The sequence below is a fragment of the Stenella coeruleoalba genome (genome assembly GCF_951394435.1).
Source record: "Stenella coeruleoalba genome assembly, chromosome: 16".
Lineage (NCBI taxonomy): Eukaryota > Metazoa > Chordata > Mammalia > Artiodactyla > Delphinidae > Stenella > Stenella coeruleoalba.
This window is the reverse complement of record NC_137162.1, coordinates 23,928,164-23,948,019: the sequence shown is the minus strand read 5'-3', so window position 1 is coordinate 23,948,019 and position 19,856 is coordinate 23,928,164. Positions and strand designations below refer to the sequence as shown.

Here is a 19,856-nt window from a genome sequence, read left to right as displayed (position 1 = left end):
GGGATGCTGTAAGGCTTTTAAAATGATTTTGGAAGAATATTAAACAACCTGGTGAGATGCTTAAAATATTATGTTAAGTGAAAAAGTAGGACACTTTGCAGAGAACAACCCCCAATTTTGTAAACATACACATGCACACAGATTAGAGAAAAAAAAAGTACCAAAATGTTAAGTGGATTTTTCTCTGTATAGCGTGGCTATAATTGATGTCTATGTTGCACATTATACTTTTCTATACTTTATGATATTTCTATCATAAGTTTTCAGTCCTTTTAGTTTTTAAAAAGACCCCAGGGCTTCCCTGGTGGCGCAGAGGTTGAGAATCCGCCTGCCGATGCAGGGGATACGGGTTCGTGCCACGGTCCGGGAAGATCCCACATGCCGCGGAGCGGCTGGGCCCGTGAGCCATGGCCGCTGAGCCTGTGCGTCCGGAGCTTGTGCTCCGCAATGGGAGAGGCCACAACAGTGAGAGGCCCGCGTACCGCAAAAAAAAAAAAAAAAAAAATTAAATTAAATAAAAAATTAAAATTAAAAAAAGACCCCAGAGTGTGGCATTTATCTTCTCTAAGGCCATGGGCTCCAGTCTACTGAGCCAATCCATGGCACCAGGGCTTCAGATGAGTGCTGCCGCAGGTCTCAGAGGGGCATTTCTCTCAGGGCCAAATGATGGTTTAAGAAATACTCTGTGACTTGAGAACAAACCCAACTTCTAGCTAAGTGCTTCTTCTTCTTAGCCTTTCAAAGGAAAGCTTTAAAAAACTGGGATTGGTTTTCATGCCCTATAGCTCTGGTCTGTTGTCAAGAGCGTTTGGGGTGTAGAATGTGGTGTCCAAGAGCGCAATTGTTTAAGTAATGTTGTGTAGCCGGCATGGTGCAGGGAGCATAGCAATCAACATATAATTCTTTTAGAGGAAGAGGTAAATGAGACTTCAGATTTCTGGGCCCATAAGGAGATGGAGTGGCTGTGGTATAAGAGCTTCAAATGGGAGACCTGCGATTCACTCCTGGGTATCTGAGAGTTTCCAGTTCTTTCTTGGGCTGGGAGGTATCCAGTGTTGGAATACTTTAGTCTTCTTTCTTCCCCGAATGACCAGTAAGATAAACGATAGAACCAGCTCTGCCTGAAGGACATCTGCTTTGTTGTTAGTCTCTCCCAGGAGAACCTTTCCCAAGCAGAAGGGAATCTGAATGTGACTATTTAGTCCCTGGGACACATTTGCTCAGCCTGAGAATTCAAACTGCATGGCATTATGCAGCATGCATTAGGGCCTAAGAGAGATACACAAGGTAGTTCCTTGATCTCAGAGGACTTACTCTGTCTGGAAAAAGAAGCCTCATGCACAAAAAGTTAAATAATGACATAAAACAACAGCAGAAGAGAAGAGATGTACATCCCCAGAGAGCGGGTACGATGCTCCCTGAGAGTGACACAGATGCTGAGCGCTAGGAAACCAGAGGCAGGAAAGATGAGAGGCTTCTTGGAGGAGGATAGAAGCTGGAGAAGCCACTCTCTTTTCTATGGGGCTGGTTGCTCAGGGGAAATAGACTTGCTTTAACTGATAAATTAATTAATGATTTGAGTGCCTACCGCATGCAAGGTATTATGTTTATCCCAGAGAAGAGAAAGATTTACAAATAAATGGGGCACAGAGTTTAGCTTCTCTAGGGTAGCGGGGTGGTCTGGAGGCTCTCCATCAGTTTACATCTCTCCATTAGGCAGCTACGCACTTTATCCTGGGGGTTTCTGGATGTGCACAGATATAATTCTGGCATGTCATAGGGACCCAACTGGCTGCATTTAATTTTGAAGGGAAATGGTAAACATCTACTCCCCAGATAGAGATGCCTTGCTAAAACTGTCCAGAACCTTCTAGTTTGTGCCTCATTATTTTTTTTCCCGAGGAAATCTTACTGAACAAAGTGAAGTCTGTTTTCCCTAGACTTGAATTTGTTAGTATTGGCCACCTGCTGGAGGCTGTCTCTGATTATGCGTGGCAACTCCTCCAACTTCCCATGTACCTTTTGGTAGCTGACTGCTGATCTGGTGGGGATGGGATGGCTTTGGCCTGCCCACTGGTGGTTATGTAACTATAACTCACCTCCTGTTTGCCCAGAGATGCCTGGGACAATTTCTCCTCCAATGATCACATTATTGTTCTACCATGGGGTCTCCCAGCAACTGGCAGTGAAGTGAACTGCGTGGTGTTAGGGCCATTTACGCTTCACAGTAATCCTAGGAAGGAGATATTTATATTTCCACTGAGCAGATATGAAACAGGAGACTTATGTAATTAGCCTAAGGTTACACAGGCTGGAGTTGAAACCAAATCTGATTGACACTGAAACAAATCCTCTTATGGTTATGTTGGGTTGTCTTTTCGAATGCAAATGCTTATCTATAATAGAGCTCCTCTACAGATGTGTTAATTTACTGATCTGCCTCATAACTGCACAGTAACAAATCACTTTATTGTGATTATTTTTAACCGCATGAGTGATACATGGCTATATTTTGGTTTGGAAAGCATTGCAACATTACAAGTAAACTCAAGTTCTTATAGCCAACCCACCTCACCCCGGGCCCCTAGTCAGAGGTAACTTCTATTACCATGTATTTGCGTTTTCCTCTAGAAATTTTACAATGCACTGGTGTACACACTTACAAACCTAATGGAAATATATTGTTTTGTCTTGTTTGGGTATACTGTTTGTATCTTTAATGCATTATTATTCAGTAGGCTTTTTCATTGAGTAATGTCTTAGAGACTTTTCTAGGTCAATAATCTTGACATCTACCTGATTCTTTAATGCTGTTGTATAGTGTGTGTGTGTGTGTGTGTGTGTGTGCATGTTGTGTAAAATGCGCTATATTCACGTGAACAAAGGTGCAGTGAATTATGGGATGTCACATCCTCTCAGGGTCTGCTCGTGCTCTCTCCTCTCTCTGGAGGACTTCTTTCCTCCCTTCCCCAGTATGACACAAACAGGCCTCTTGGCTGGTAGGGTTGAGATCTTTTGTCATCTTAAGTCCTCAACATAACAACCCAGCAACTCTGTCATCTTAACTGAGATTCTTCAGTGAGAAATGAAGTGTTCACACTTCAATGGGAAGCAAAGACCAAGGATCTGAATGTTTTGGCCCAGCCCACACATGCCAACCTTCCCTCCTAGGTCTGAGCTGGAATGGTGCTGCTGGGGGGTCTACATTTTATTTGATATAAACCATGAATTCTGCATGATCTGGTCTCCAGAGTCAGGTTACCTTCAATTTTCTGCACTTGGACCCCATGATGGCTCTCATTCAGATAGCTGGGGCAGGAGAACATTAACTGTTCTGTGTCCCTGTGTCTCTCTTTGTGAGACGAGGTAATGCGGCTGTGGAGTCAGATGACACAAAGAGGTGACGGAGAGCTGTGTGAGCTTCTGCCTGGGCATCAGCCTGCCTGTGGTTTTTCTGAAGCAGAGGGTGGGGCCACTGTCCACTTGCAGAGTGAAGCTATTGAAGTCACTCGTTTTTGGCTTGGAGTCTGAAATTAGTTTTCTGTCTGGTTATTTGCGGTCAGGTTGGGCTTCTGCCATTGCAGAGATACAAATTAACGCGGCCTTAGGCGCTGGCCTTAAGACGGGGAGTGGAACAGGCCAGAGGGGAGCGTCAGTGGTTTCTCCATTTGGATCATAAAGACTGGTCTGGGCAGCCCTGGGTCTGGAGCTATGCTGTGGAAACTCCTGCCCTGCCCTTGGAGGGGGCTGTGGTTCACCACACACTGGAGCCCCTTGTTGCCTCTGGTCTTTGATTGTTGACTATTCTTGGTGTAGCTCAGGGGAACACACTCAGGGGGAAAGGCTGGTGGAGGCATTCCAGGGCCTGGCACGTGGAAGCTTGGTTCTTCCTTTTGATTCCCCAGGCAGCTGGGCCATATTGTACTTTCATGGCATCAGTTGGAAACTGGGGCCAAAGATTCCTTAATGATGAATTGGGCGTCCATGTGCCTCACCCCCTAAGCGTAAGGAGTTTATAAATCAAGGAAAAAAACCCAACGTGATTGTCCTTGAGAAAAATACAATCTGGAGTAGTCGTAAAAATGGCAACCACACACATTTATGGCACAGGGGTTTATCAGATGCTAGACTGTGTTTCTCACTGTTCTCTATGGAGTCCTCCCAACAGCGCCGCTATTGTTCAGAGAAGTGAAGAGCTCACAGGGCTAGTTCGTCCAGCACTGGGTATAGTTGTGTTTGCCCTGCTCGCATCTTCCTTTTCTCTACTTAGTGCTCTGCACTTTCAGCAATTCAAAAGAGATTTCATTTGTTGTTTTTCTTTTAAGGAGCTTTTAGTCATTGCTGAAAAGAAAAAAGCACATAAGCGTATTCAGAGAATAAATAGGGAACTCCTAACGCTGTTGATACAAATGCAGAGGAGGGTGTGGGCTGAAGTTGTAGGAAAAGTCTCTAAGATGTAGTTAGTACTAGAGCTGGGAGTCAAAAAGGAGGAAATCTGGACACTTGCCAGCCATAAGCTCACTGGGAGAGTGAAGATGGGAGGTAAAGGGGGCAAAGGCCTGAGAAGACCTGAGTGCCAGGCTTAGGCAGACACTTTGACCTGATGGCAGCCAGACAGGGAAGCGTGAGTTAGGGTATCAGAGACCTTGGCCAGAGTCTTGGGAAGTTGTCTTAGAGACCAAAGCGGGATGGGAGCCTGGCTGGTGGTAGGGATGGTAGGGGTTGATATTGTAGTCTGCTAGAGCAGCCCTGGCCACCCAATTGTGCACCGCCTGCTTTTGTAAATACGGTTTGATTGTAACACAGCACACCCATTCATTAATGTATCCTGCTTGGCTTTTTTGGAGCTACAAGGGCAGAGTTGAGTAGTTGTGATAGAGATTGGCAAAACCTAAAATATTTACTCTGTGGCCCTTTTACAGAAAGCAATTTGCTTGCCTGAGCTTTGTAGCTCCTCGTAAGTAAGTGTCCCTTACTGGAGAGGGAGGAGGGGTAAGCCCAGTCCCTGGCACATGGTAGATGCCATAACAGAGAACAGATAGAGATGTGTTAAGAAATGAGCAAAGCAAAAATAAAATTGCTAACAGGAAAAGGAACTATCAGGACTGAGGTGGTTTGCTAATTTAAATAATATCACAGAGAAGGGAGTCCACTGAGAAGATGAAAGACTGATAAGAGAATCAAAGAGTAAAAGACTTGAAATGTCCCAGTTCCTTCCCAGGGGTGAGACTTGGAGAGGGAAGGAGGAGGGGGGCTGAGAGCACAGGTGGCAAACAAGGGGAGGCAGCTGGTGGGACTAGGAGAGCAGTGTGCCTGCCCTGATCCTGCACATCTGGTGGCTGGTGAGAACTGGCAGAGTGCCCTCTGGAGCCCTCTCACCTCTGGCAGGAATGTGGCTTTGGGGATGCAGCGAGGGGGGGTGGTGTTGAGCCCCAGCTCAGCTCTACCAGGAAGCTGACTTGGCTGCGTTGGCTAAAAGTTTTTCTTTTCTGTTCTTTCACTTTTAAAATAGCAAGCCATATGCTTGTTGCCACCATCCGCTCCTGCAGAAGCTCACTAGAGGAGTGAGAGCTTGCTGGGAAGTATAGTGTATTCACAACTCAACCCTGGAAACTGTCGTTGAGAGACTGGCTTTGGGTGACTACCAGGGTTATGGGAAGTTAGGCTGAGGGGGTCCTCCTGCAATGTACTGGCCCACACGGAAGTCTTCTGGAGGCCTATCAGGATGGGACAGGAGCTCTGAATAGTTGAAGGGCTCAGACCAGGAGTGCTGGGAGGCTGAAGACGATGGACATCTAGTCTACCAGTCATCACCAGGCACCTGGGGAGGAGTGTGAGTGCTTGGCAGCTGGGAGGCCCAGCCCGACAGCACGCGGATCCTTGGGCAGGCAGTGGAGCCATGGAGCAGGTGACCTGCAGTGATGTGAATGGGAAAACCAGACACGGCACTCCTGAAGCCGGGACTCAGGGCCCCAGCTGCTCTCTGGGTCCAGATGCTCTGGAATTCAGGATTCCAGAGACAGAGATGGCTGGGGCGAGACAGTCAGGAGCTATGGACTCAGGCCCTGGCAATAAAGAAGGGCCCAACTTCTGGAGCTGGGGACGAAGGGAGTGTCTCTTTGAAGGCCTCCTTAGAGAAAAATTTGTTAAATACCAGCAAAGAAGTTATGCATGGGGTATGAGTGGTAATTGCACATCAAGATGTCTCTCTAGAAAAAACTTTTCTTTACAGATGCACAAGAAGCCACATGTACAAATGGCGATTGAAACATTTATCATAGCAGATTTTAAAGGAAAAAGACAAAACTATTTATCAGGGGTTGAAAGGATAAATAGACAGTGGTTTATTGGTAAGCCGCAATGCTCTACAGCAGTTACAGTGAATGAATTACGGCTAGGTGTGTCAACATGGATAAAACCCCCAGACTGAATGTTGGACAAAATACTCATGCTGCAGAATGTGTATCCTGTATGATAACATTTACGTGAATCCAAAAACGCTCCAAACGATGATCAAGCATTTGTGCTCCTAAACAACATATAAATCTAGTAGTGGGTGTATGATTGGGCATCTTGTATTTTTCTGTGTTCTGGAAATAATTCGTAACGAAAGACAAAGAGCAAGAGAGAGGGAGATACAAACATGTGCATGCGCGCGCGCACGCACGCGCACACACACACACACACACACACACACACACACGCGGCAGTGGAATAACCTTCTGGAACTGCAGGAATCTGAGCCCAGAACAGAAGCTGGGAGCCCTGTGGCTGGGCACTTCTCACGTGCTGCCTGCCAGGTTAGCTGTGTGTTCTGAGCCATTCCAAATGGTAACTGGCATAGTGCCCGGCCTATGGCGGGTGCCCATGCATGTGTGTGAAGTCTCCAGGTTTCAGGACATTTCAGCGTTAGGAGCTTAGCGTCAAGATGTCAAGCTTTGGGAAACTAGCTTTAAGTTAGGGGAAATGAGCCTGCTTCCTCTGAGAGACCCCGCCGGCAGATGTCTGGAGTCACAAGGTGGAGGATGGTCTGCCTTCCTGTCAAAGCGACTTCTGCAGGCACAGCTGGCTCTGGCCGTGGTGCTGAGGCCTCTCTGCCAGCTGCCCCTCACCCCAGGTGAAGGGGGCCCACAGAACTCCGTGGTCAACGCGGTGTGTGGCCTCCATGCTGGAAAGGGCAGAGACCAGGCCTCCTTTGGTCCCAGGGCTCAGTGGCTCCTTGAGGTGTCCTCACCGAGTGAGACTTGTTTCTGTTTGCCTGAATGAGCAGCAGCTGCCCGAGGAGCAGAGGAAGCTGAGCCGTGGCGCATCCTGTGTTGGGAAGCCCTTACCCTGTGCAGCCACTTTTGGAAGACAGCAGAGTCAGTGGGACTCGGTTGTGCGGCTTGCAGGAAGAGAGACTGTGCATCCTGCTAAGTACGCTGCCTTTGATGAGGGCTATTTGGACGCGGGGAGGAAGTTCGTTGTGACACCAGTCATGCCGGGAGCCCTGAGAGTTTAGCTCTTATAAGTAAGATGTTTGCTATATATAGCATGAGGAAAAGTTGCTCTTTGGAAACAGCTTAGCGCTGTGCTGGTGGGATAATAAGATTTCAAGTCCAGAAGGGGCCTTACGATTATCTGAGTTAAACCTGTTGTGGTGATGATAGAATGGGGCTTGACAAAGATTCTCTTCTTGACCAAGCTCTAGTCAGGACCCTCCGAGCTCTTTTTCAGCTAGGCCCTGTCCTCGGATATGTCCTCAAAGAGCCCATTTTTAGCAACAATTCTGCTAAGTGAGTTTAGCCAGGATCCCCCCAACCCCTTGCAGTATCTCATCATACTCAATATCTGATCAAATTCCTCATCCTCCACCATCCCCCAGGGGACGTCTGACCACCCTGACCTGCCTTCAGTGAGAATCCTGTCGGGTCGGCTTAGCAAAGAATTTCCCTACCTTCTTAGTAATGTTCTATCCACTGACTCCCACCCTTCTCTTTGGCTATAAATTCCCACTTTTTCCTTGTTGTATTTGGAATGGAGTCCAATCTCCCTCCTCTGCTTCAAAACCTGGGGGGTGGAGACAGTTCTTAAAGGTCATCGCAGAGCTTGGCTGCTAGACTTATAAAACTCATCTGTGGGCCAAGGCAGAAGCAGATTAGAGTTAGAAGGTGGGTAAAGGACCAAGGAAAGATAGGGGCAGGTAGTTACTAGGGGGACACAGGGCCGGCGTCAGAAGGCAGGCATCCACGAGGTCACTTCACCGTAGAGAGAGTGAACGGGCCTCTGTGGCCTTCTGAAGCTCCAGTGGGAGAGGTTTCCTGAGTCTGGCCAAGGGAGGCGATGGCAGGAAGGGGATGAGAACCTGAAGCTCCTGGTGGTCTGAAAAGGGAGGGAGGTGTCTGGGATGGGAGTGGGGAAGCAAAGCGGGAGCAGCAGGGGTTTCGGCTACTTGAATCCATTGTCGGGTACTCGCTCTCCCTCCTGCTCTGTGGAAAGGCGGGATGCAGAGGAAGGAGCCTGTGGCTTGGTTGGCCCGCCTTTGTTCTGAGCCCTGACTCGTGGTCTTGGTACGAGGTCAGAGCCCTGGAAATTAGGCCCCAAGGAGGGGCGGGTGGCCAGCAGGAGCGTTGGGGTGATGAGCTATTGGCAGCAGTCCAGTGTCGCTGGCTCTTCCCCCTGACACACCATCGCTCCCCATGTAAAGCCTCAGACTCTGCCGGCTGCGGCCCGATTTGGCCGTTGGACCCCACAGCTCCTGGATACAGTGCTTCCTGCCCTTCTGAGGGGCCCTTGGCTTCAGACTCAGTGGAGGGGCGTGAAGTTGGTTGTACCCAGGGACCTCAGGAGAAGGTCCCTGCAATGCCCCGCGGGGACAGAGGGCTGATTGTGGCAGGTGGCCTGGCTCCCCGGCAGCTCCTGTCACTCGCAGCCGCCCAGAGGGCAGGAAGGTAGGTTCTGAGAAAGGCTGGGAGCAAAGGGCAGCGAGCTTAGGTAGTAGGCAGCTGCATCAGTCTAACTGCTCTTCTAAAATTAATGGGGCCTTTTATCTCTGAAGAACACCTTTAAGCACTCGTGTGATTTGGGAACAAAGATGCAGGTCGGGGGAGAGCTGGGCTCCCCTTGAAACACAGTCCCCCATTTGGTAAAGCAATCTCTCCCTTTCTTTCTTTCTCTCCTACCTGCAGATCAACGGATTACGGCGCCACCTATGAAAAGCTCAATGACAAAGTGGGCTTGAAGACTGTCCTCAGTTACCTCTACGTCAATCCCACCAACAAAAGGAAGGTGAGAGGGGGTGGTCAATGGGTCCTGGGCATTCGCTGCGGAGTGGCAGGGCTTCCAAGGCCTAGGAGTTAAGGAAAAAAACCAGTAGCCGTGGAGTCACTTACAGAATGCCTATTTTATATGCCAAGAACACCACAGACATTGTAATTCTAACAACTGCCTAGTAGCAATAATAATAACAACAACGATAACAATAATAAAACTATATAACCACGTAAGGGGTTCCTCTCAGCCAAGGATGGCGGTGTGTGCTTCACACACCTTAGCTCATTTATCCTCACAGTGAATCTCTGGGGTAGAAATGACTACTGTCCCCATTTTACAGACAAAGAAACTGAAGCTCGGGGAGATTAAGTAACTGTCTAGCCTAATGCCAGACAGTAACAGATAACACGGTGAGCAACAGACCTGGGATTTGAAAATGGGTCTGCTTGACTCCAGAGCCGAGTCCTCCTATAGCCTCCTTTTTGCTGCTCTGTTTTCAGAGAGCTCCTTGTAAAGAGGGAGTCGGTTTCCTCCAAGGGAAGGTTAGGCAGCCCCAGGATTCTTCCACTTGCTCCAGAGCTCCTTCTGAGGCCCAGGGGAGCACACTGGCTCTGCTGGCCTCTTCTTTTCTGTCTTTCCTCTTCACTTAACAGCCAGGACATGGGTGAAATCATATAAGGTCAGACTTTGGTCACTGAGACCTCCTGGGAGGAGGGGGCCTGGGATGATGGATGGTTTTAGAAAATAAATGCTGTGTCCCAAAGGGTTGTCATTTCCCCATTTTTCCATATTGTTATTTGAATTACTGAATGTTAGAGCTGGAAGGGATCATAGATTTCATCGATACAAGCAGTTATTTGTAGTTTTTAAACTGCAGTCTTCTGCCAATGCGATTAAAGCTCTAGAGCTCCCCTCTGGACACACGCCCCCCAAATTTTGCAAACAATTTTTAGGTGTTTAGGAACACCTTGAATCCCCCCTCTGGACCCAAGATGTCCACGGAGTCTTGGTTGAGAATCTTTCATCTATACCAATAGTCTCAATTCCCAGATGAGGAAACTGAAGCCAGAAAAGGCTCCAAAGCCAGGTACGGAATGGAGCCAGTGAGAGCTCAGGACTCCTGATGCTCAGTGTAGGTTTCTTGGCTTCAGCCCAGGCTCTGCTCCTTTTCCTCCCGTATAGTCACAGCCCCGTGCTTGAAAACTCATGGTCTAGTCCTGACCGGGGAGGTTGAGGCAGTTGCTTCGTGGCCTTGAATTGAAGCCACGTCCATGATGGACACATGATAAGACTTGACTGAATCAAGTCAGCCATGATCTATCTCCACTCTTCCTCTGCCTTCTCCCTTCATTAGGAAGGAAGCTGAAGCCCACAGAGGACAGATGTCCCACCCATGTCACTCAGCTGGTCAGCGGCAGGATGGGCAGTTGGTTTTTAACTCCCAGTGACTTGGGGTCAGGTGGAATCATAGGGGGTGTCTGCACTCTGGGAGAAGCAAGAAGGGGGTATTTGACACATGGCAGATGTCCTTTAGCACTGATCTCTGACCTATGTCTGGACCACAGCAGAATTAATCACATCTTCGTGTAGGTGATAGATCAGCTGTCTTCATGAGGATTTTCCCAAGGGGCACGTGAAGGGTCACACCTGTTGGCATCCATTCTGGTAGTCATCTGTCATGTATGTTTCCCATCGGACTCCTACTCATAACATCTCTTTCAGTCTTTTTTCCATTTTTCTCCACTCCTGACTGTTTTATCTCTTCTTAGTATGATCTAGAGGTGCTCAGTAGTGTGGGAGACAAAGGGCAGGGTAAGGCAGATACTCAGGGTTAGAAGGATCATAAAGCTGGGATTTGGAGCCCACTGGTGCAGAAGTGCACCTCCATTTCTCCTTCCCAGAGGTGACGTTCAGACCATGGGCTCTCTGGAGCACTTCCTCACAGGAATTATTGCCCAGTTGACAAAAGTTAGGCTGTTTTGCATGTCTTTTCAGAGAAACACCACCAAGACACAGTTAAATCCCACCTTAAGAGGCACTGCCGCCCAGAAGGTTAAAAGTGCAGACATTTTCTTCCCTCAGATAGGGAACAGACAAAAGATAGACTAATATCATGGATTTGTTTATTTATTTATTTTGGAAATACCAATAGACATTCATTTCATAAGGAGACTGTGTGCTCCTGAAGGACTTTCTGAGTCATCCGAGGAGAGATGAAATTAGATTCTGTTTCATTTGGTGTCTTTGATTGTATTCTGAGCCTTGGGGTGCTGATGGTGCACAAATATTCTACCTCGTGACTTTCTCTTCACTAGAATATTCAAGTTCACTAGACTATGCTTCTCAAGCCGCTCAGGCAAACTGACAGTTAGATGGAAATGAAAACACTCTTATTTGTTTCTTTATTGGTCTGGTACTCTGGGCCATTATGACCTTGTAATGAAACTGTTTTGGTTTTTTTTACGTGTCCTGCTTACATGTCTTGGAGTTTAAAGCTTTGGTCACCTGGCTTCTCATCTGAGCTTGAATTAAGCAGGATTCTTTTGGTTCTCAAAGCATTCAAATGATCGGTAGCTGCCCATGTTCATCAACCAGCTCATGGAAGTCGTCTGCAGCAGATTTTTCAGTTCATCTTGTCGAAACACTTGCTTTTCACCTCACGAGTTACTTATGTAACAGGTGGCTACTGCTTTCCTTGGAGGCTATGAGTACATCAGAGTTCTGTCACCCCTAGCCAAACAGTAGAGTGTGCTTGTATTTATATAGTTGTTCCCAAAGCTAACTGTTGATGTCTTAACACTTTTTTGACAACATAAAATCTCCAAATGTAGATAGCTAATAAGCTATTAGGTTGAAAGTAGAAGTGGTTAACGTGTGTACAGTCTCCTACTAGTAATAACCTTAGTTAGCGTTAACTATGCTTAGATTCCTTTTAGAAGCTTTATCTATATAATTGCCAGTCGTCCCAGGCACTTTAGAAGGCAGGCAAGATAAGGAAATAGCCTCTATGTAAATCACACCAAGCTTGTTTTACTTATAAATGGTGAGTCTGCAACAATCTTTCCAAGAGGTTGATTTGGGGGACAAATTAGGATACATCTGGCAATGCTGGACTCCCTCAAGGAAGCTGAGATTTAGATTAGTGGCGTCTACTAGTTTTTTTTTCCAAATTAGAGTATTGATATGAAGGGCTGGGTGCTACTTGAGTTGAAGTGTTCTAGACCATCCTAAGGTATGGGGCATCAGCGTTATTTTAATGGCGTTGACCTGCCCCACTTGTATTTGATGTGATTCTGCATCCCTTGCTGTTTGCTTTTCTCTGGCCACTGGCCAGTTAGCCCATTGCCTGGGTGATGTCTGCGTCTGGCACTTTGAACACGAAGAGCACTGCATTAGTTCCCCATGTGGATGTGAGGCTCGCCTCTGGAGGAGGGCTCTGCTCACAGCCTCCCCTTCCCTTTGCAGGAGATAAACGTCCCTGGGTTCCTAGAACTCATGACTGTCAGCTGACTCTGTCCCTAGGCCCATGCAGAATGGCATGTGCCGAGGTCAAGCCTGCATTTACCAGCACTGTGCTTTGTACAAACAGGCTGAAGTCTTTGTGCCTCAACAAGGGAGGGGCTTAGCTTAGACACAGGTATCTGTTTAAGAGCAAATCTTTGAGTGGATGGAGAAATGCAGGCCTGTTATGGCCTAATTGCTCTGGCTCGAAAACGGCTGACACCTGCAGATTTGGAAAGAGTGTTTTGGAAATGACAGAGCAGACAAAAGTCCTGACTGCCAGGGAATGTGATCAAATGTGATCAAATTACTGCAGGGTAGAGGTGTGTGCGCCTGTGTGGGGATGGAGGAAGGCGGGAGGACCATAAGGGCTGGCGTCAGAAGAGGATAAAGACTTTTTAAAATTGAGCTCCTAATAAGTTCTGGGCACTAGGCTAAGTTCACTTCTATACTCTAAGTTTCACTCTTAATCCCCTGAACCTGGTAGTTTTGTTCCCGTTTGGCAGGTGAAGAAGTTGAGGCTCAGGCAGATGAGCCATTTGCTTTCTCTAAAGTAGCTAGACCACCTCTGTCTGACCACCTCTGTCTGAGGTGGTCCATCCACCTCTGTCTGACCACACAGGGCATGCTCTCTACTCTGACCTGCCTCAGCTTGGCTGCCCCTGCCACAGGTAAAAAGACCAGGTGAGTGCATTCATGTCTCTATTCATAGTAACTCTGTTGCCTGGGGTTTTCTGCCCATTACTGTTAGAGGATTAGCAGTTTTTTGGAGGAGGAGAGGAGTGTTAGATCCTCCTTTCCTAACTGATTTACCAGGGAGAAGGATAATTACTTCCAGGCTACCCTGCAGAAATACAGTGGGAATTACCAGTCAGATTTCTCCGATGAGCAGGCTGCCTTTGTCAAGCTGTTAAGAGGCATTGTGTGTGTGGTCAGGTGTTGGTTATTCCCGTGTCAGTCTCTCAATACAGCGGCATAACCCTGAGCAATCTTTGACACAATGGAAAACCTCTAAGCAAAACAAAACACAGACTCTTAAGATCTTGGACCCCTGCTTTCCTTCACCATGTCTCCTGAGATCGTTGGAGGGGTCAGGGAAGGTCAGCTCTAAGATAGTACACTTTCAATTCACAGATATTAAAATCTCTTACACTAAAGCAAAGCAAAAAAAGAATGTGGAAAGGTAATTTTAGGCTATTAAACTATCTGTTAAGTGTCTAGCTCCGAGCAAAGTATTTTGGATGGGAGTTTCCGGCTTTCAGAAATGTGCAGTCTATTTGGGCAGACGAGATGCACACAGAAAACAACTGCTTGCATAGACCTAGGGACTCAATCACAAATGCAGACAAGGGCCAGGCAGGTAATGTCCATGAGAGATGTTGGCCAGGTGGGGACTGCAGCAACCGCTCTGTAATCTAAGCTCCAGATAGATGACTGTCGCCCTGCGAGAACAAGGGCTCATTACAGCCACACCATCATTGTCATCAGTTCCTGATTTTCTTAACAGATTTTTCTCTGCGTATTTTCACGTGAAACTTATGTATTTCGAAATGTGTTAGACGGGCTAGGGTGTGGAGTTCAGGGTGTGGGGCCTGGCAGGCTGTCCCAAATCTACTTTAATCCTTGTATCCAGTTGGTGTCATGTGCCATGACCTGAGTAGTAAGTAATTCTCCAGGTGAAGAGTTGGTATTTGCAACGTGGTCTTCGGGGCAACAGAATAAGGGTAACACTTAGAAGCTGCTCTTGCTGGGGGCCTGCAGTGGTGCTTTTATGATCCGAGTGAGATAAATTAAGCTGAGCATGGCTCGCAGAGACCTCCCTTTGATTCAGAGGAATCACATAGAAGGTTCTGCAATTCAGAGGGACCTTTTGTGTCAGTTCAGAGTAAGACCATCAGAGTAGGAGAAGGCGGCAGATGTCTTCTTTCTGGTCCTGGTTTTCTGCCCCTGGGTGACGGGGTGTTCTTGAGTAAGCCATCTCCCTTGCAGAGCCTCCGTTTCCCTATTTGTACAGTGGCAAGGGTGGGTCCTCTACTTTTTGAGGCTCCTTCCAGCCTAGATGGTCTGGATGACCACCATTTGGACTGTGCCTCTCAGAGGGCTACATGGTGATATGTGTGCAACTGTGGACCTTGGGCTCGATGGATAGCCAGGTGGCTAGTCCTTGGAAGGGGTGGTCCCCAAAGCTCCTGGTTTTGTGGCCACACATTGGCCAGATAAGCCCTCCCATTCCGGCCAGCTCTTCTGAAGTCCCAGTTCCTTGTTCAGAAGGTGGGCGGTTCCCTGAAAGCTGCTGTCTCTGCTGGTGGAACTCAGAACTGCAGCATCCTCCGTGGCACAATTGAGGGGTTCCCTCAGCATGAGCTGATGCAGCTTCCCAAGAGCCTCATTGTGCTCACCCAGGCGTGCACAGCCCTCCTCCGGCAGGAAAGGGAGCTAGAGATGCTGTCTGCATCTGTTCTGGCAACCCGGGGGTGAGGACACCAAGTGTCACAGTAGCAGGCAAGGGACCAGCTCTGCTGCATCACACTTCTGCCTTTGTGGCCACCTACTTCCTACAGCCTCAACCAGGCACCTCATCTCTGTGGACCCTGCTTTCTTCCTTCAGAAAATGTGCACAGTAAGCTATATTTAAAGAGCAAGTAAGAGAAATCCCTCTTAGCGCTAATATTCATTTCTGTTTCCAAGGTAACAAGTGTTTATGAAAATAATAAGAATGACAATGGGGCTTCCCTGGTGGCGAGTGGTTGAGAGTCCGCCTGCCGATGCAGGGGACACGCGTTCGTGCCCCGGTCCGGGAAGATCCCACATGCCGCAGGGCGGCTGGGCCCATGAGCCATGGCCGCTGGGCCTGCGCATCCGGGGCCTGTGCTCCGCAACGGGAGAGGCCACAACAGTGAGAGGCCCGCATACCTCAAAAAAAAAAAAAAAAGAATGACAGTAATAATGGTGAGGAGGGGGAGGGGCAGCAGCTAGCAGTTGTTGAGAATTTTTACTATGTGCCAAAAATTATTCTAAATGCTTTATATGAATTAACTCATTGAATACTTCACCAGCAACTCTACGATGTTGGTGCTATCATTAGTCCATTTGCAGATGATGAAGGTTTGATGAAGGTCCGTTCGACCTGCTCAAATTTCGTTGCTGATGGTCACTTACCTTGGTCTAACGTGCTCGTGTAACTCACTTTCACTCATATTTAATTCTTAGACTCACCACGTGTTGGGAATAAAAGGGCCCTCAGAGACTGTCTAGGCAGGCCCTCATTTAACAGAAGAGACCACCTGTGGGCTTGCCCGAGGTCATGAAGTCATTTGCAGCAGAGCCAGTGCTGGCACTGGGTCTGCTGACTCCTAGTGCAGTGTTCTCTGTTCAGCCCATGGGCTGTTGACAGCTGGAGCACACAGATCTGGTGGAGAACCCGGGCTGGGGACCGGGGTGGGTGCAGGTAGGGAACAGTTGGGAATATGTACTCCCTGCCCATCTCAGTGAGCATGTGTTATAAGCTGTAGGCTTTGTGCAAACATCCATAGCTTCCCATCTCTCTGGTCTCAAAGCCTGAGCAGTATTGCAGCTGGAATCCCATTTCAGATGAACCTGGATGAGAAATCAAGGGTCTGGAATCCAAACTGCCTTGAGCACATTGGAAGCACAGGATGGTTGAGTAGGGTGCCCAAGGCAAATGGCTATCAAAGAAGTGAGACTAGGTCCCCTGGGGCAGAGTGTCAGGGAAGGAATCAGGATTTCTGGTTTAGACCTTTCTCTTCATTAGCTGTTGGGCTTTGGAAAAGTCATTGAACTTGTCTGAGCCTCCGTTTCTCAAGCTGTTTACCTATCCCCTCTTTCTGGGACCATAATTAGGATAAAATGAGAAACGTCATATTTTTTTGCAGGAAACCAGCTACAGAAAGGGACCCCTCATATGGAGCTGCCCTCAGGCCCACACCCTGGAATCCAGGGACCCTGCAGGCCATCCACAGGGCTGCTGGGCCTCCCCTGCTGGGCTCCCTGCTTCTTAGTTTCCTTGAGGAGGATGTAGACCCCAGAATCCTGGGTTTTTAAGAGTCTCACATCCTGCCCTGTCTAGGAGGCGTGCCGCCACCTGTGTTTTTCCAGTCGTCTTCCCTCTCTTTTAAAACCAAACCTGCTGACTGCCTGAGAGAGATTGATTATTCTGCTGATGGAGAGAAATGGTCCCACTCTTGTTAATTCACAACCACCTCGTTTTTCTTGCCTCATAAATTAACAGTTACCGAGAGGCTAGAGCAGTCTTTCGGAAGTTGAGTTTAGGGGGAAATGTGTGAGAGGAAGGAGTGAAAAAAAGGAAAAGAACAGAACTTGGACCAAACCGTCTTCATTTACTGATTCCAAGTTCAAACCTTTTTCTTCTTGGTATGTTCAGAAAAAGAACCAGAAAGGAAACCCCCCGAAAGTGAAAGTATCTGACTTCTTCAGGGCCTGAGAAATCAGAACAAAGGAAAGTTAAGAAGCCGGAAGAGAGGTGGATCAATGAAGGGGCAGACACTGGTTTACAAGTTTCCATTTGCCTTTGCAAGTGTGACCCAGTGATGGAGTGGATGTGAAGTGTGGTTCAATTCAAACTAATCACTTAAAGGAAAGGAATCTAGAGTAATTCTTGGAAATTCACTCTTTAGTCACAAAGTCCCTTTCTCGGCAAATATATGCATGTGGTCCCCTGTATAAATTGCTGCCGTGCTCTAGCCAAGAATTTATTTAAAGGCTCATTAAAATGATCACTAGTTTTTTTTCTTTTGCATTTTATTTGAAAATGGGAAGAATATAAACCTATAGCCTGGCTTCTCTCCAAAGTGCCCTTTGGGGTTTGCATTGAGTATATCATAGTTTTTAAAAATAATGATATGATTTGCAGTAAGATTATCCAGGCACTTAAGAGAAATAATAAGAATTAGCTCTTTACTGTACTTCTTCATGATTTATGTTTGCCTAACCTATTTATTTTAATTTTATTTTTCTTGGTTTGGGGTTTTATATACACACACACCCATGCATCTGTGTGTGTCTAGAAGATGTTCAACAAAGAGCATTGTGCAAACGTTAGAAATAACGGAAAGAGTTAATACTGCACCAGGCTTGAAGAAAGAAGCTGTCCTGTGGCACAATCAGAGCCAGTGAAAGATAGAGGCAAAAATTGGGTAGACTTTGGAAGAAATCTTGCGATTTGGAGAAGGAGGGAATAGAAATGACAAGCTCAATAGGAGAATGAGGGTTTGGAGGTCTTAATAGGCGTATTGCGTTTAGCAGCAGCAAGTCGAGAGAGAGATGGGTGGGGCTATATACTGTAGACCCATCGAGGCTCAGGGATGGAGTTACGACTCAGTGCAGAGGGCATGGGGAGCCGTAGCAGGCTTCTGAGCTAGGGGCTGATAGCGCGAGAGCTGCGTATGAGAAAGGCTGACTGACGAGGCCCCTTGGACCAATGAGGTGCCTGGATCAGGCATCCTGTTCCATCTCTTCTCCCTGCCCTGCCCTCACCAGACCTTCTGGGTGTGTTTTCTGAGCATCACAGGCCAGAGCAATTTTTGCAAAGAGCCTGGGAAGCCAGAGCGATACGTTCTTCCTAATATTCTGACGCACAAGTTATACAGCAGATGGATCTCACTGCCCCTGAAGTAGAGATATTTGTGACAAAAACCACCACCACCAGTGAAAGAAGCAACTATTTTTTTCTTCTTTGGTGAGCTCAACCAAGCAGAGAGATTGCTACTGCCACGCACGCCTCGCCCCCGGCCGGTCCCCGCATTACCAGCCCAAGGTCAGCATGACAGACGTCAGCGCTCAGCACACGCTCTGCTGCTGAGCATGTCCGGGTAATGAGGGGCGAGCATCCTGGGATCCTCGGGCCACCAAATGGCTCGAGGGCAGGTTTGGAGCAAGCAAATCCCGGTCCCCGCAGCCATGCAGAGTGAGACACTGACCTCAGTGACAAATGGGGGCCCAGCTTGGTGCTAGCAGCCCCATGCGGAGGGTCCCCAGGGACAGGAGCGGACAGACAGCCCTGTCCCTCTGCAGCCTGAGTCTCCCCCTGAGCAATGGCCGGGCTGTCTTATGATGACCAGACGGAGGAAAGAAATGAACCAGAGAGGATGGAGGTACAAGGAGTGTATGTGAATATCTCTCAGCTGCCAGAGATGGGAAAGAGTGCGGTTCAGTTTAGAAAGTTTCCCGCTGTTCCTGGTTCCTCGGTGGTGCCCAGCGAGGAGTGATGATGAGGAGGGAAGGGCTTCACAGCACACCCCGCGCCTGGCTGTGTGACCTTGGATGTACAGTTTACCTTCTCTAAGCCTTAGCTTTCTCATCTGTAAGTGGGGCTCACAATGGGATTTAAAAAAGCAAATTTAGGGCTTCCCTGGTGGCGCAGTGGTTGAGAGTCCGCCTGCCGATGCAGGGGACACGGGTTCGTGCCCCAGTCCAGGAGGATCCTACATGCTGCGGAGCGGCTGGGCCCGTGAGCCAATGGCCGCTGAGCCTGCGCGTCTGGAGCCTGTGCTCCACAACGGGAGAGGCCACAACAGTGAGAGGCCCACGTACCGCAAAAAAAAAAAAAAAAGCAAATTTAAGAATAAAATAACATAATGTATATAGAGCGCACAGGGTAGGGGTTCAACAGTGTGACCCCAGTTCCATGGACCTCTCTTTGGCTTCCCTTCTGCTCAGCAATGCCTCCCAGTTCCCAGGTAGCCCATTTCTAATAGCCGACTTTTTCATCCTGGGAAAAGGAATCTACCCCTTCCTCAAACCAGCATTAGGCAAAGTCTGTTCAACTTCCAAAACAACAGAAGAATTGTCCTCTCTCTATCCCTTCCTTTTCTCCCTCTATCCAGCCACCTGCCTTGTGTGCCTTCTCACGGATCCATTGATTGCTTCTATCTCACTTAATGGACAATACATTAAAAGTGATGGTTGCCAGCCCTGGGTAGTATGTGCAGAGCCAGTTTCCTCCCATTATCACCCAAGCCCCATTAGGCACGTAGAATTGCTGGAACAGGGCTTCGCATCCGGGTCTGCCTGGCTCCAGAGCCCCAGGGAGCCCTCCGGCATCGTAACCCCACGAAACGCCCCCT

At 48.1% G+C, this 19,856-nt stretch overlaps 1 protein-coding gene across 8 annotated transcripts in view; it reads left to right on the top strand.

Annotated features, from left to right (window-relative positions):
* SORCS3 (sortilin related VPS10 domain containing receptor 3) overlaps positions 1-19,856 on the top strand; it is a 742,043-nt gene that overhangs the window by 404,712 nt on the left and 317,475 nt on the right. For 7 of the 8 annotated variants that reach the window (XM_079900511.1, XM_079900512.1, XM_079900510.1 and 4 more), the window contains one exon: positions 9,168-9,267. Coding sequence is in view for 3 of the 8 variants with exons in the window: in XM_079900508.1 (XP_079756634.1) it covers positions 9,168-9,267 (100 nt within the window). In the remaining 5 variants the exon portion in view is untranslated. Of the gene's footprint in view, positions 1-9,167; positions 9,268-13,373; positions 13,438-19,856 lie in introns of those variants that run through there. The other variant, XM_079900515.1, reaches the window with a different exon arrangement.